The sequence below is a fragment of the Pogona vitticeps genome, chromosome 1 (assembly GCF_051106095.1).
Source record: "Pogona vitticeps strain Pit_001003342236 chromosome 1, PviZW2.1, whole genome shotgun sequence".
Taxonomy (NCBI): Eukaryota; Metazoa; Chordata; class Lepidosauria; order Squamata; family Agamidae; genus Pogona; species Pogona vitticeps.
In genome coordinates, this window is record NC_135783.1 from 259,137,506 (window position 1) to 259,153,581 (window position 16,076).

General features: G+C 42.3%; 1 protein-coding gene across 1 annotated transcript in view; it reads right to left on the reverse strand.

Annotated features, from left to right (window-relative positions):
* TMEM86A (transmembrane protein 86A) overlaps window positions 1-15,462 on the reverse strand; it is a 38,257-nt gene extending 22,795 nt beyond the window's left edge. The window contains exon 1 of the mRNA XM_020810924.3: window positions 15,136-15,462. Within this exon, the coding sequence (XP_020666583.1) occupies window positions 15,136-15,156 (21 nt within the window). The 5' untranslated portion in view covers window positions 15,157-15,462. The remainder of the gene's footprint in view (window positions 1-15,135) is intronic.
* Window positions 15,463-16,076: the final 614 nt, after the last annotated feature.

Consider the following 16,076-nt stretch of genomic DNA (forward strand, 5'->3'; position numbering starts at 1 on the left):
CCCAGCATAAGAAGAGGGGGAAAGGGATCAAAGCACTCCCCCAGCCCCACTGCCTTTGGGGGCTGGGGGATGGCTTCTGTCAGGCTTTCTCCCTCTTCCCATGGACATAGAAAGAGGGGGAAAGCCCAACCCAAGCTATCCCCCAGCCCTGCTGCCTTTGCAAAGGCAGTGGAACTGGGGGAATCACTTTGATCCCTTTCCCCCTCTTCCTATGCCCTCATGGGCATAGAAAGAGAGGGAAAGGCCGACCCAAGTCATCCCCTAGCCCTGGGGGTGGGATTCCCTTCGAGCAGGCTTTAGCAAGCTGCCCAAAGGGAAAATCCCTCTCTGCTTATGGCCCCAAGGAACAGCTGACCTACAGAGGCATAAGCAGATAGGGAACGAAAGGATGAATATAAAAGAGTTATATGAAAAGGGTTGCTTCGTATTCGTTAGGGTCCCTGGACTCCAGGAATATGAAGCAACGAATATCTAACAAACATCTGACAAATCAGAGATATTCGTTGAATGTCCTGATTCATTTTTATATTGGTTCCCATGTCTAATGATGATCAATCAGTTTCTCATTTAGCCAGGTGGCCAAGTGAACCCAGATGGAAGAACGGGGGTTTAGGAGGGGAATCTACAGATGGCAAAAAAGAGAAAAAAATCCCCATTTTTCCCCTCTCATAAAAAAAAAGAGTCAGTCTCTGATCATGGCAGCCCTGTATTTTTACCTATAAAGTTGACCTGCTTTGCAGAATTATTGAGATGAATACACAAATATCATTATTCTTAACAACAGGCTATTAATCTGAATCAGTGGCTGTGTCTAAATTCTAATTTAGAGTACATTTAGCAATGGCCGTCTGAATTTTAAACAGATGCGGAACGACTAATACTGATTAGAAAGAGGTGGCTGAGAAAGAGACTATATATTATTTCTAAAGTCCTTAGATACTAGATAGCAAACACTAAGGAAGGTGGATGGATGGATGGATGGATGGACGGACGGACAGATGGTGATAAAAACAATAATTCCCCAGGGAAACACAGCAGCAGGAAAGAGGAATCAGTTCTCTTGGCTGAAAGCAATCAATCTGCCTATGAGCTAGGATGTCTCCTTGCAGTGAATGTGTGCAAGCCTATGAAATGCCATGCCCTTCAGTCTGGCAGCTGCTACCACTACCCCATTTATAAGGGGGACTTACGGGTTCCATGTGGGAGAAATGAGTCAGCTTGCAACATCCAGAATCCCAGTGGCAGCATGAGAGCGGTAGTCCTTTTTCCCCCCAAACTTAACATTTTTCAGAGGATGGACTACCACATCTAAATAACCCATTAAATCATAAACAAATCTTTATCTCTCTCCCCCCCCAACAAGCTTCTAATATTCATTACATATATTTATCCACATATGGCACAATTTTTAGGATGTTGTGTTCATGATTATAATCTGTATTTCAGCTAAATTTACAAATAAAAACTTGATCCAGTGGAGATAAATACCTTGACAAATTTAGATACAGTATTACATCTTGCTAGTAGTTTCAGTCAGCTGCCTTCTGTTTCACTTAAGCTTTTTTTATACACAGCTAACGTCAGCATTTTCATTATGCCTCATAATTTCATTAGCCACTTATCTATAGGAGAAACTCTCCAGGATTTCCCATGTGTGACAAACACTGGTACTGTCATCACATGACACTGAAATCCTAGAATCCCCAGGAATCTTGGTTTATCAACTAGCAAGCTCAGTCACTCCTACCTCCATGTTTTGTTTGTTTGGTCTGATCATGGTATGTGGATTCTTCCTTTAACTTCTTGGAAGGGGGGGGGGAAGCAAATTGCCAGCTGTGCCTAGGTTCAGATGACACAACAACCCAAACATGGTGCAAAGCTTGCTCCAGCAGGCTTTTTGTTCACAACAGTCTGACTTAGTGTCATGAGAACCAGGTCACTATCTTAACCGCTGATGATGCCTGAGGTGGTCATGATGCATCAGGGAAAAGAAGCTGGGATCATGTCAGTGTAGCCACTCAAGAAAGGAGAGGACAAAACAGCCAAACTATACGCATAGAAATGGTAAAGTACAGGTGCAAAGGAAAACTGTGGCCAGGTTGCCTATGTTCTTGCTGAATCTGCTGTCCAGGTGTTAAATGGAATGAAGAACTTCAAGATCCCTGATCTCTTACTTTTAAAGGACAACAACTTTAAATGAGACTTGATCTGAACAATGCATGTATAGGAAATCTTTAAAAACATGACTGGCAACTCTTCAGATACAGACAAACCTCTGTAAAAGATGACACGTGGCCACCTATGTCATAGTAGATACCGTATTTTTTGCACCATAAAACGCACTTTTTTTCCACAAAACAGAGGGGTGGAAAGTCTGTGCGTCTTATGGAGCGAAGAAAACAGATTATATTTTCCTGTTTTCTTCTTCTAAAAAATTGGTGCGTCTTATGGAAAGGTGCGTCTTATAGAGCGAAAAATACGGTACCTTAGTAGAACTTCCGACAAGAGCAGCTGACAATGAGGCAAATTCCATGCTAAGGGATGGGGCAGAAAAATAATATCCCAGTATTGTAATGTGATGTGATACAAACTAACGGTATGTTTGCATTTGGAATACTGTGTACAGTGCTGGCTGCTCCACCACCAAAAGAATATCATATGGATTGAAAATGTTGCAGAGAGATGCAACAAAAAGGAGTTGGTACACGCAGGGATGTTATTTTAATACATATTGGACTGTCCAATTTGGGGGCAGGAGGAGTAAGGACAACATGACAAAAGTGTATAGTTCAATTCTGTGCATGTTTAGTCATAGGTATTTCCTATTACATTTAGTGGCAATTGCTCCATTTTAATAATATTTAAGGGTGTTGACTTCTATTAAAACAGTTATTCAAAATGCACAGTACAGTGATGCCTCACAAGACGAATGCCTCAGGGGACGAAAAACTCACAAGACGAATGGTTTTGGTGATGGGGTTGATGACTCGCAAGATGAATGTTCCTATGGCCGTGCTTTGCAAGATGAATGTTTTCTGTTTTTTGTTCCTGCGTCATGTTTGCTGATTTTTAAATGTTTTTCGATGATGTTTAAAAAGTTTAATTTTTTTGATTGAAATTTTGGAAATCATCTGCACAATATGTATGGCTTTAAAGAGCACTTCATAAATCCTTTGTAAACCAAATTTGATTTTGTTCTGACTTTTTTTGCCCATAGGAACGCATTAATTAGATTTCAATGCATTCCTATAGGAAAACGCGTTTCACCAGACAAATTTTTCGCAAGACGACATTAACTGTGGAACAAATTAGAACAAGCTGCTATTCAAGTATCATCTTCCCCTTCTGAAGGTGGAAGAAAACCAACTCAGGTTTCTAATTATAGCCTCAACATCCCTCACATCTTAGGAAGCACAACCTCCCTTTTGGCAAATGAGATGCTTCTGCTGCTGCTAGTCTGCTGTGGAGCTGTTCATATTCTTTCAAAAGGGGTTTGTAACAGCTGGGCAAGGAGGAACCCCTAGATGTTATGAGCCAGGGCTAAGGAAATTTGGGCAGCAATCTTTGCCTCCCCCTTCCCGCCTTCCCTTTTAGATACACCCTTGGTTATGAGAAAAAGCATACTCCCCATCATCGGAGACACTTTTCTCTTGATTACTACTTTTATGTACCAAGATTAGTCCCGACTGTCAGACTATGTCTTCCAATGCTCCAGATAAGCCTTTTATGAGGCAACCACCATCTCTTGCACACAGAATTTTACAAGGGGTCAAGATGCAGTCACCTTCCATTTGTCTCCCATATTTTCCCAGAACTTCTTTCAGCTTTTACTTTATTTAAAACCAGAAAGAAATATATGAAAGAGAAAAAAAAGATGGACTTTTGACCACTGGTGCTAGGCTGTCTGTCTAGATTGAACCTTTCCTCATCCTCTATTTGTTTAAAATGGTTATCAAATAAAATTTTATTCCATGCAAATGTATTTGAAATTCCATATTTTTCCAGGTATATGTCCTTGATGTTCTCCTCCCTTTCCAGATGTGCAACTGAAACCACAGGACCTTGGTACTATTTGCCCAAGAAGCTTAAGGAGGGAACAGCTTTCCTGTGCAACCTTTAACAGGCAAGCCAGAGTAGAGAACAGATCATCTGGAAGATGCTCACTCTGCTTTTACACTCATAGGAGCAAACAAGATGATCCCATTAGATTGATAAATTCCGGTTTGAAATGTCATGAATTTCATGGTTTTCAGAAAAATAAAGGAGCTGAATGCAAAGACTACAGGCACAACTTATGGGTTTTTTTTAAGTCCAGCCCAGAGGATCCTGGCCACCTTGTATTTTCTTCCTACATCTCCCATGTTCTGTCCTACCTTTTAACAAAATCAAAACAAAAATAAACAGAATGCTTCAGCTGAAAGGCTACCTCTCTCACTACTGGACAGCAATGACGTTCCCATTAAAGATTTACAGGGCATTTCCAAGGATACTTCTAGATTGCTTAACTGCCAGGAGGAAGAGAAATGCAAGGTTTAGAACTGAAAAACAGAACAGCTCTTAATGCTAATCTAAAACTAGTTAATTCAAAGCTCTCTTTTTTTGGGCTGAGAAAAAGCTTCCTTGTGATGAAAAAAATGTACATATTCCTTTGGGGTATTTTTTCCTCCATCGCTTTGTCTTGGAATGCTGTATTTGGAAGTACGTAACATTTGACTGCACAAAAGCCGTTGACTATGAAAAAGCCATTGACTGTGTCGACCACAACAAACTATGACAAGTTCTTAAAGAAATGGTAGTGCCTGACCACCTTATCTACCTCCTGAGAAATCTATATGCGGGACAGGAAGCAACAGTTAGAACTGGATATGGAACAACTGATTGGTTCAAAATTGGGAAAGGAGTACGACAAGGCTATATATTGTCCTCCAGCTTATTTAACTTTTATGCAGAATACATCATGCGGAAGGCTGGACTGGAGAAATCCCAAACCGGAATTAAGATTGCCGGAAGAAATATCAACAACCTCCGACATGGAGATGATACCACAGAAAGTGAGGAGGAATTAAAGAACCTCTTAATGAGGGTGAAAGAGGAGAGCACAAAAAATGGTCTGAAGCTCAACATCAAAAAAACTAAGATTATGGCCACTGGTCCTATCACCTCCTGGCAAATCAAAGCGGAAGATATGGAGGCAGTGACAGATTTTACCTTCTTGGGCTGATCACTGCAGATGGTGACAGTAGCCACAAAATTAAAAGATGCCTGCTTCTTGGGAGGAAAGCGATGAGAAACCTAGACAGCATCTTAAAAAGCAAAGACATCAGCTTGCCGACAAAGGTCCACATAGTCAAAGCTATGGTTTTTCCAGTAGCAATGTATGGAAGTGAGAGCTGGACCATAAAGAAGGCTCACCGCTGAAGAACTGATGCTTTTGAATTGTGGTGCTGGAGGAGGCTCTTGAGAGTCCCCTGGACTGCAAGGAGAACAAACCTACCCATTCTGAAGGAAATCAACCCTGAGTGCTCACTGGAAGGACAGATCCTGAAGCTGAGGCTCCAATACTTTGGGCATCTCATGAGAAGAGAAGACTCCTTGGAAAAGCCCCTGATGTTGGGAAAGTGTGTAGGCAAAAAGAGAAGGAGACAACAGAGGATGAGATGGTTGGACAGTGTCACCAAAGCTACCAACATGAATTTGACCAAACTCCTGGAGGCAATGGAAGACAGGAGGGCCTGGTGTGCTCTGGTCCATGGGATCACGAAGAGTTGGACACGACTTAACGACTAAACAACAACAACATTTGGAGATTTGTAACATTCCACAACCTAAGCGGTGAGAAAACCAAAAGGAAATTTATTCACCTTTTCTACCTATCCCAGTGCTGGGAAAGCTTGCATGTATTAGCTGACAGGTAGTTATTTTAAAAAGCAGTATCAGCCTTATACTGTACTCCTATCCTTCGGTAAAAAAGGACAGAACACAAGAGGCAGGCAAAGACATTTATCGTTATGATTACCTGTGGCTGATTCACCTGACCCACCTCTTTCTGGGGATGAGAAAATCTGTCAGTCTCATTCTTGCCATACTTCTCAGAATCCTACTGCCATTCTTGTTCCACCCTTTCTGTACCAGTCTGTGAGGTTCCCCCCTTCCCCATGTGAAAATCTGTCCATTTGTCTATCCCTCCCCTCTCCCAAAAGGCACTTGCATTTTCTAAGACACACATTTTGGTCACTGCTTTCATCAGACTCACATGTGTTGAGGTGCATGTGTCAAATGTACCTATTTTTTATAACACTGTATGCATGTCCGAAATGTAGGGATGGGTTTCTGCATATTTTTCCTCTCTGAAGAGTGTCACAAGGCTTCAGAAATGTGCGGATTTCCAAGGCAAGAGGTGTTTGATTCCACTGTTCTTCTCAGGGTGGGAAAAATTAGCTGCTTCATATGGAAATGCAAACCCGACTAATTTCTTCGCCATCTCTGTCTCCTCCCCCAAATTATTTTTATTAGATCTACAAATATCATGCATATGATAGCAATCAATCAGACTCACATTACTTTACCAATATGCTGAACCCAATTTAATTGGCAATGGGGCATTTTAATCAGACCTTGGAATAAATGAATTCTTTGTAATCATTTTTCTAATAACAGAGGTATAATTGCATTGCATTATGATTGTAACTTAATGAGGAAAAAATCACTTTTTTTTTTGATATAGCTCAGGGGTACTTCTTGCACCGTGTTTATCACTCAAGGCTTAGATGAGCAAAGAGGCTTGGAGTGCCTGGGGCCATTTTCTTTTATCTGTTTATTAGATTTTCATCCTGCCCATTTATCTAGTGGAGAGGCACTGCTTTAGGTAGTTTACAACATAACCCCCCTCCATCTATCAGACATATTTTGCAAAAAAAGAAGAAAAAATACCCCAAAGAACCCCCAGTCAGAAAGCAAATTTAAAAGTATAAACATAATAAGCTGTCATGAGGGGAGAATATCCTGGAAGGCTTATCTGAAACAATGTGTTTTAATTGACTTTCTCAATACAAGGGGAGAAGGATCCTGGGGTACCTCCACCAGCAGGTGTTCCATAATGTGGTGGCCATCACTGAGAAGACCCAGTTCCTAGCCATCGTTTTCTGGGCCTCCCTCGGGGCAATGCACAGCATCATAGCTTGGATGGAGTGGGAGGCATGGGTGGATGATCTCAAAAAGAGGAACCCTTAACAGGCCCAAACCATTAAGGGCTTCATATGTTAACATTAATACCTTGAATTTGTCATGGAAACATATAGGCAGCCAGTACAGGTGAGCCAGAACTGGGGAGATATGATTGTATCTTCAGTTGGCCCACAAGCTACAATCATCCCAGACAGGGACTGTCAAAAGGTTCGTTGTCTTCAAAGGGCAGTTGGCTAGTAACAGAAGGATACGGGGTCTTCACAGGTTCAGGCAACAACAAAGGTTTATTAACGTTTAACAGAGGAGTGTCAATAACAGCTTCAGTAGGGATTAACGGGTCCCACTGAGGCTCCATTCTTTTAACAAGTCCCGTTTCATCAACTTGGTAACTCTGCTTCAGAAGGGGGACCCGGGTGAAAAAAGAAAGAAAGAATGGAAATTAATATTTAAAGAAATATCTGAAATAATTGGATTGAATATTCCAATGTCTCCAATAATAGCTTTATTGAATATGATTAAAGATCAACTGGCGAAAGAAAATAAGGATTTAATAGTAATAATGATTACGGCAGCAAGGATAATTATGGCAAGGAATTGGAGAAATGAAAATCAATTTAACCTGGAGGAATGGTATAGAGAATTATGGGACATGGCTATTAATGTTAAACTGACATGTGATATGAAAATAAGTAGAGGCCAAATGAAAAATAATGATTTTAAGAAAATATGGAATGTATTTTTAGAACATGTATTTCGGAGAGGGAGGGGGTTTACACCAAGGGAAGAAACAATGAAATTTTGGAGTGAAAATGGATGGAATGAAGTGTAATGCTAGTCCTGAAGGTGATGGGTGCACATGGGTAAATGTCCTGTTTTGTTTTGTATCTTATAGTTTTTTTCTGTAGTAGTAGGTGTATTTTGTATTCTTTTAATTAAAAAAAAAAGAAGAAGGGGGGAGCCAGCCCAAAGCGCTCCCGATCATTGGGCTTCCTCAATGGGGCACTCCTTACAGTGCAGATGGTCCCGCAGCAAGGGTGGCGGGCCCAATTCCCCTCGAGAGGTGGTGTGTGGAATGATGGATCCGGGCGAACCACCCTCCTCCAGTGACCATGCCCTCTGGGGTACACCACCACGGTCCATTCGAGTGTTTCATGGCCCACTAAGCCTCCAGGGTGAGGAGAAGGGTCAGGAAGGAGCCCACTGACCTTCAGGGTCGGAAAGTCATCCAAAAGAGATTTTACTTCACAAACCTTTTCTTCTTCTCTCTCGACTTTCCTCTCCTTCCCTTTCACCCATCTGAATTCCCGCGTAAACGTCCCATTCTCTTTATCCTCCTCCCACACCTCCACCCATTGCTCCTCCCCTTCTATGTCATCCCACTCTGCCAGAAAAACGTCTGTTTTAACCCCTTTGGGTTCTTTCTCTTCTTTTAGCTCTCTCTCCTCCCTTTCCACGACGTGCGCAATCTTGTCAACCGGAGGAGACGGCACACTGGCAGCAAAGCCTTCCTCACAGGGACAACCTCTCTAAAGTAGTTCATGCACTGCTAACCTTCTGGTTAGACTACTGTAATATACTTTACACAGGACTACCCTTGAAGACAACATAGATGCTGCAGTGAGTGCAATATGTAGCAGCTAGAGAGCTAGCAGGAACACTTTTTGGAGCCCATATGACACCAGTCCTGAAAGAACTGCACTGGTTGTCAAAACACTTTTGAGCTGAGTTGAGGTTGTTGATGATAATCTATAAAGCCCTAAACAGCTTGGATTCTGAATAATTTTTTGGAATATACCTGTATACATCTGACCAGTTATTAAGAACTGCTGGAAGGACCTCCTCCATGTTCCACTATGTGGAAACAGAGGCTTTCTCAGCTGTGTTATCTCACTTATGGAATGCTCTCCTCTTAGAGGTTCAACTGATGCTAAGCAGAGATGGGCACAAACCACTGCTGTGGGGGTTTGTGCCAGTTCATTTATAGGCGAAACAGATGTTTGGCGTGTCAAAGCCCCGCCTCCTCTGGCAGGCGCCCACTCAGAGGTTTGTGCCCATCTCTAGTGCTCACTCTAATCTCACTTCAGCACCAGGTTAAAACATGGTTATTCAACTTGGTTATTTTAAGCAAGTTAAAAACATGATTAAAACAAGGCCTTTGAAGATTAAGAATCACGGCTGTAAGAGGCTGTGGAGGCTTCTTTATTGTTGATGATTTTAGTGTTCTATGCAGTTTTTAATGTTTTTAAAATATTAAATTTAGATATTGTTTTATTGTTGTACTCTACACTGAGATCTCAGATTAAACAAATCTTCTGATTTTAATTGGCAAGGGCCGTAATTTTGCATTTGTACACATCATTGGCATGTGTGATAATATGCAAAACCCTTCTTTTAGATTACATGTAGTTGGCCACCTTACTTACTCCCTATGTCTTCTCTGGCAAGTTAAAGCTCTTCAAATATATTAGATTATGGCTCCCATCGTCCCCAAATATCATGGTCATCAGGGGACCTTGATGACAGTTGTAAACAAGGCTAAAGATGGTTGCCTTAGCCAGTCTGGTTTATTTATTCATTTTATTTTATTTAGGCTTTAGTGACTATGTCATTACTCAGGACAGCTTACAAAATATTAGAAAACATACAGCTAAAATATGAAAACCATATTAAAAGAAAACAAACAAAACCCTACCCCACCTCCATAAAATCACCAGTTTCCAAATCAGCTTCTCCTGTAGTCATGGCACCATTCAGGACAGGGAAAGACATGGCCCTCCAGAGGTTGCAACCATCATCTCTCACCAGGGGCAGCTAGGATTGATCAGGGTGGCACTCTAAGAACATCTTGAAGACTCCCTGTTTTCCATTAGTGGGAAGACTGGATGGAATGCCTGTTTTGTTTTGGGGGAGGGGGGTTGTATCAAAATATTGCAGGATAAGCACACAGAAGGAGTACAAAGTAAATATTCTTTATGTCCTTATATCTTTTCAGGAAATGATTTGTCCTACTTATGAAGAGTTAAAGCCTTAGTCTCTTGATTTATATTTGTTGTTTAGTCGTTTAGTCATGTCCAACTCTTCGTGACCCCATGGACCAGAGCACGCCAGGCCCTCCTGCCTCCCGGAGTTGGGTTAAATTCATGTTGGTCACTTCGATGACACTGTCCAACCATCTCATCCTCTGTCGTCCCCTTCTCCTCTTGCCTTCACACTTTCCCAACATCAGTGTCTTTTCCAGGGAGTCTTCTCTTCTCATGAGATGGTCGAAGTATTGGAGCCTCAGCTTCAGGATCTGTCCTTCCAGTGAGCACTCAGGGTTGATTTCCTTCAGAATGGATAGGTTTGATCTCCTTGCAGTCCAGGGGACTCTCAAGTCTTGATATATATATAAATGATCAGCTAGGCAGGGCGATCCCTTTTCAGTGCCATTCAGCTGGCACTTTGATGACTCCTCAAGGCAGTGGCTACTTAAGGAGGGTTCTTTATGCATCAGCCGAATTCTAACAGAATACCAGCTCTTTAGCTCTTCATGCGGTGCTGCACTGTTTCCTGTTTACCAGAAGAAGGGCCTTCAGGCTATCGTCTTCCCAGTCTCTGCTCCAAACAGTGGTTAAAGCCTGCTCAAAGGAAATCTGCTTTCCTTCCATTTTTATTATTAAAAGCATGATCATCTAAATACCAAACAGCATACTTTGCAGGAAGCAGTGAGGGATTTAGTGTCAAGGCTTTTCGACAGCTCTGTTCAGTAATCAATCTGTAGTATTTGTAGGGCCTGCTGACTCCAGCACACTACGGATCACATCTCATTTCATGTTTGTCGCTCAGGGTCCTAGAATGAATCCCTGGACCTTTCCTGCATGTCAGCTGGAAACCAGCTTTTCAGTTCCCTGCGGCAGGTTCATTTCTGGAGGAGGGAGCTGGAGAATATTTATGGCTGGGCAACATCATCCTCTACAACAAAAGCAGTAACCCCTTTATACTGGAAACTGCACTCTGTATGTTTGGGAAAGAGTGTCCCATTAGCTGTTAGGGATTTTGGTGAAATTTCATTATTTGCTTCCTAACACAAACTGGATTGGAAAAACAGGTGTATTATGCTTAATTATTCTTCCATCCTTTCTAAAGTGGATTTTAAATCTGAGTTTACTTTTTGCTTAGCATTTTGTTCTCTTTGTATGCTGACTGCCTTTTATGGTTTCATTAACCTTTTTATGTAAACCATCTTTGAACTGGTCAGTCTTTCTTCCTTTCATTTGAAGAAAGTCCTGTGTTCCTACTTTCAGTTTGATGGTTTGAGGAGAAGGATGGGGCACGTTGCAAACAAACAAACAAACAAACAAGGAAGAAAGGAAGGAACGAAGGAAGTGTATATTTCTGCTTCTTCCCTTCTCTCTCTTTCCCATATGAACTGTGAACAAATAAGAAACCGATGGTTGTTGTGGGTTTTTCGGGCTCTTTGGCCATGTTCTGAAGGTTCGTCTTCCTAATGTTTCACCAGTCTCTGTGGCTGGCATCTTCAGAGGACAGCACTCTGTGCTCTGGTGCAGATTGTTTGGGAGTTGAGTATTTATGGCTGTGATAACAGCTTTTGTTCTTTTCAGGAGATGGGTGATTATGGTGACTATGATAAAATTTCTCATTCTCTGTGATTTTCAAAGTCTTAACTTGCTAAGACTCCCTGTCAAGACCTCCCCTTGCAGAAGGGAGATTTTCTGACCTTCAATAAAAGAATGAACCCACAATTGTAACAAGCCTGTATAACTTGGTGTTTCATCTGCATCTCCAGGTGACTTGCATACAAGAAAGATACCATTGGTAATATTCCTGGTGTATCTTCTTTCCTGCTCAGGAAGGATACTGTTCTGTGCAAGAACTGAAAGAAATCCTGCCCAGCTTGGTGTTTATTCCAGTAAAATATTCCAAGATCCCAAGATTTCTTGGTGCATGGAAACTCTTGCAGAGAAATCTCATGACAAGGAAGGTGTTTCCCCCCCCCTCATTTTTTTCTCTGAAGCTGAGAGGGTGTGAGATTTACATCCCTAAATTTCAGGTATCTGCATCAGCATCCTTATATCACCATCATCATCATTCAATTCATTCTTAGATAATATTCCTTATAAATGAAGCACATCTTGCCAGTAAAGAATTTTAAATCTGTTTAGATTGTTTGTTTCTTCGTGCAGCATAGGAGTGGGCCATCCTGGCCTTCAGGCATTGCTGGATGGCAACTCATCTCACTGCGTCTCACTGGCTAAGGCTGATGGGAACTGCATTCCGACCATCAAGAGAGCCATAAGTTCCTCACTCTGACTAAACACATAATTATAAGAACACTTAATTGATTTTAGATGTCTACCATCCCCCCCTTTTAATTTTTATTGTTTATGATTGATTGGTTGATTTATTTAACAAACTTTTATACTGCCCGATTAGTGCTGGGCATAAAAAAAACCCCATAAAAAATACTATAACAATCGCAAGAAATGTAACATTAAAAAAATCAAATATAATTAGCATAGAGACAAGCAAACTAAACAGAATCAGGCAACAGTCCACTGTTTTGTGTATAAATGTAATGCTGATAAAGTTGAATCTGAAATTAAATGAATAAAAATAATTGGATAGATACTTCCCCCCCCCCCCGCTTTCACCACTTTTATCAATATCCAGTCTCCAAGGACAAAGAGATGCAACTTTATCTCTTTTGAAAAGAAAACAAAAGGGTAAGACACAATTGTTTAACTCTGCCAAAGGAAATGCACATGATCCATATGGTTGAGAACAGGGCAATGTAAAGGACTGCAGGGAACATGATGGATGAAAGTCTTGTGCAAGCATACACCTCGTATTCAATTTAACTTGTTTGGTACCTTGAAGATAGTCAATGAGGTTCATACAATTTTAAAACCTCTGCAGCAAAACTGTGGAATTGCAAAGACACATCTGTGACAGATGACCATTTAATCTCCACTAGGAAATCTCCAACAAAGGGGAGTCCACACCACTCTGAAGCAGTCTATCCAGTATTAAGCACATATTACTTTCAGGTAATATTCAATTGAAATATCCTGTTTTGAAATTTGGTTCAGATCCTACTCTTTGGAGCAGCAGGGGGGAAAACATGCTCCACCTCCTGTGATGTACATCTAAGCAAGACCACAGCCTGTTTTAATCCAGATCTCAGCTTAAGAATTATTTTTCATGCTGAAGAACAGCCTGTGAACACATGAAACAGAAGAAAACAGAGTCTATTTCCAACTGCGAAGAATCCGTTACAGCTGGCTTCCACTTAACTCATCCAGAATCAGTGATAAGCATCAAGATCAGAGAGTCAAAAAGGAAATCTTGAAAAGAGAGTGATTTGAAAAAACTGCCCAAATCTTTGCTATTTCTACAATATTTGTACAATTTTAAATGTCATTTGGATCTCTTCTGTTGATTGGATGCCCTTCTGTTGATTGGATGAATTGGCTGTGAGTCAAATATACAATGTATTCCCAAAGGCTTTCACGGCCGGGATCTAATGGTTGTTGTGGGTTTTTCGGGCTCTTTGGCCGTGTTCTGAGGGTCGTTCTTCCTAACGTTTCGCCAGTCCCTGTGGCCGGCATCTTCAGAGGACAGCACTCGGTGCTCTGGTGTAGTTGGCTTGGGAGTGGAGTATATGATGCATCAATAGAAGGGGCATATTTGCAGTGTTTTCCTCCAGGCAGTTGTGAGTGGTCAACATAGGGTTAATCTAGTTTTTGCTAACAACTGTTCTGTGAAGTGAAATCCTAAGGAGCTTCACTGAGAATCCAGACCTCCTCTGTCCTTCCAGGACTCTCTTCACTGTCCCATAGGTGTCCTCCAAGCATGGAAATTCTGGAGGTGGGGAACCCCCCTGGCTGTGACCATGAAGTTGCTCTGCATCATTCCACTCTGACTAGTATTTTTCCTGCATTTTATTTATCTATCACAACTGAATACATTATCTGCTGAAATCATGCTTGCATATATATGCAACTCCAAGGAGAGAGAGAGAGCTGCAGAAAGGTGGGGGCACAGAATAAGTGGAGGAAAGATTTATCTGCAGTCCATCCTAGAAAGGGGCACCCACCTGAGGGCCAAAAACCTATACAGGAATTAGCCCATGCTTTTGCTTTCAACGTACCCAAGCTACACAGGCACACTCTGACAGCGTCACTCAACTATTCGGGCAGTTCCTGAGAAATCCTTCCTTGAAGCAATGCGAGGGGAGGGGGGAAGGGGGTGGGGAAACGCTAGAGGACCGCATCAAAGCTAGAACTGCCTTCTGTAACCTGGCGCCCTCCAGATGTTTAAGACTTCCGTTCCCATCAGCCCGAACCACCATGGATAATGAGGATGAATTATGGGAGCTGTAGTCCTAAAACAACCCGGAGGGCACTCGGGCGGGGAAGACATCGCTTGGATCTCTCTCCGCCTCCGCCTCCGCGTCTTATCGATCAAGCAGATGGTGCCCAGCCGGAGAGCTCCAAGGAGTGAAATCAACAAAGTCACGCTGCCTTGTCACATGCTCAATGTTTTCATCCTATTGACTTCTCTCGAGTGAGTTTTTTTTTTCCTGCGAGGCGGGGGGGGGGGAGAAGAGGCATGCACAACCACAATCCTATCGGGACGATGTCTCTTTCCCCCCTTCTAGTACCTCCTGGCCCGCCCGCCATCGCCGCCACATTTTTCTGGCAGCAAATGTGAACGGGGAGAAAAACAACGAAGAGCAGGAGGTGGAAGTACAAAGAGATTCTCCGACAGGGAAGGGTAAAAAAAAACAACCCGATTCTAGCTGCCAGAGCACACAATGGAGAAAGGATTATGAGCCGAGGCAGGATCCTCTTGTCTGTCAAAACAAGGCTCCTGCGGCGATCATAAAAGTCGGCTCACATGTCCTTAAAAAGAAAAAATTAAAACCCACCCTAAATGCACTAGACTCACCACTGTCACCGGCGACACCATGTTTGCCGAAGAGGCTTCTCCCCGCAGTCTTTCGCCTTCTGTTTATATAGCTGGAGCGGACGCCGTGGTGTGCCGCGCTCACCCTTTAAATAGGACCGGAGTGTATCTATTTTTCTCAATGCCGATTGTTTTCTCTGTTCTGTTTTAGAACGCCGTGACGTCACAATAGTCGGAGCGAATGTGCGGAGGGGAGAGGACCGGGGGGCGGCACTTCAGCCACCGCGTTCCCCACCCCCTTATCTTCTCCCAGAGTGGCTCACTTGCTCGTTAGTAGAGACACTGTGCGTAACGGTAAGGGAGGGGACTGGCCGCATGTGAAAACTGCCCCCCCCCGTCGAAGCTGAAGCTCTGCCTTCAGTTAACCAATACCTATACAGTATCTCTCTATATCACCCTGTACATATCAAGGGATGGTTCCTCGTTCCTCTTTTCCTGGCTCTGCATTTAATCGCTTCGTTTAGAGTATTTACTTCCTAAGCGATTTTCATTTGCAAAAGTATTGAACGTTCTACTAGCATCACCCATCGTTATTATGATTACACGATCAAATCAAGAGAAAGTAGCGCTGGTGCAGGGTGCGAAGAATGCACTGAGACCCTAAGTAGCATCCATCCGGGAACGATATGCATTTGAACTGTTTATTGAAGATCAAATACAAATACTGTAGCTCAGCATAAACGTGGCAGGAGGGAGAAAAAGAATAACATTTTGGCCCAGCAACTATGTATCCAAGTAATTCAAAGCTTAATAACTGAACGCCTTGGGCTTATTTGCAAGCAACATTTTATAAATTTGTTAAACCGCTTTTCAGTTTAACAGCTGCACGTTTTGTCCTGCAAAGTCCCATAATGGTAATCTGTAAACAGTTTCATTTTTTTACATTGTTCACCACTGCAAGTATACTGCAAAATATTGCAAGT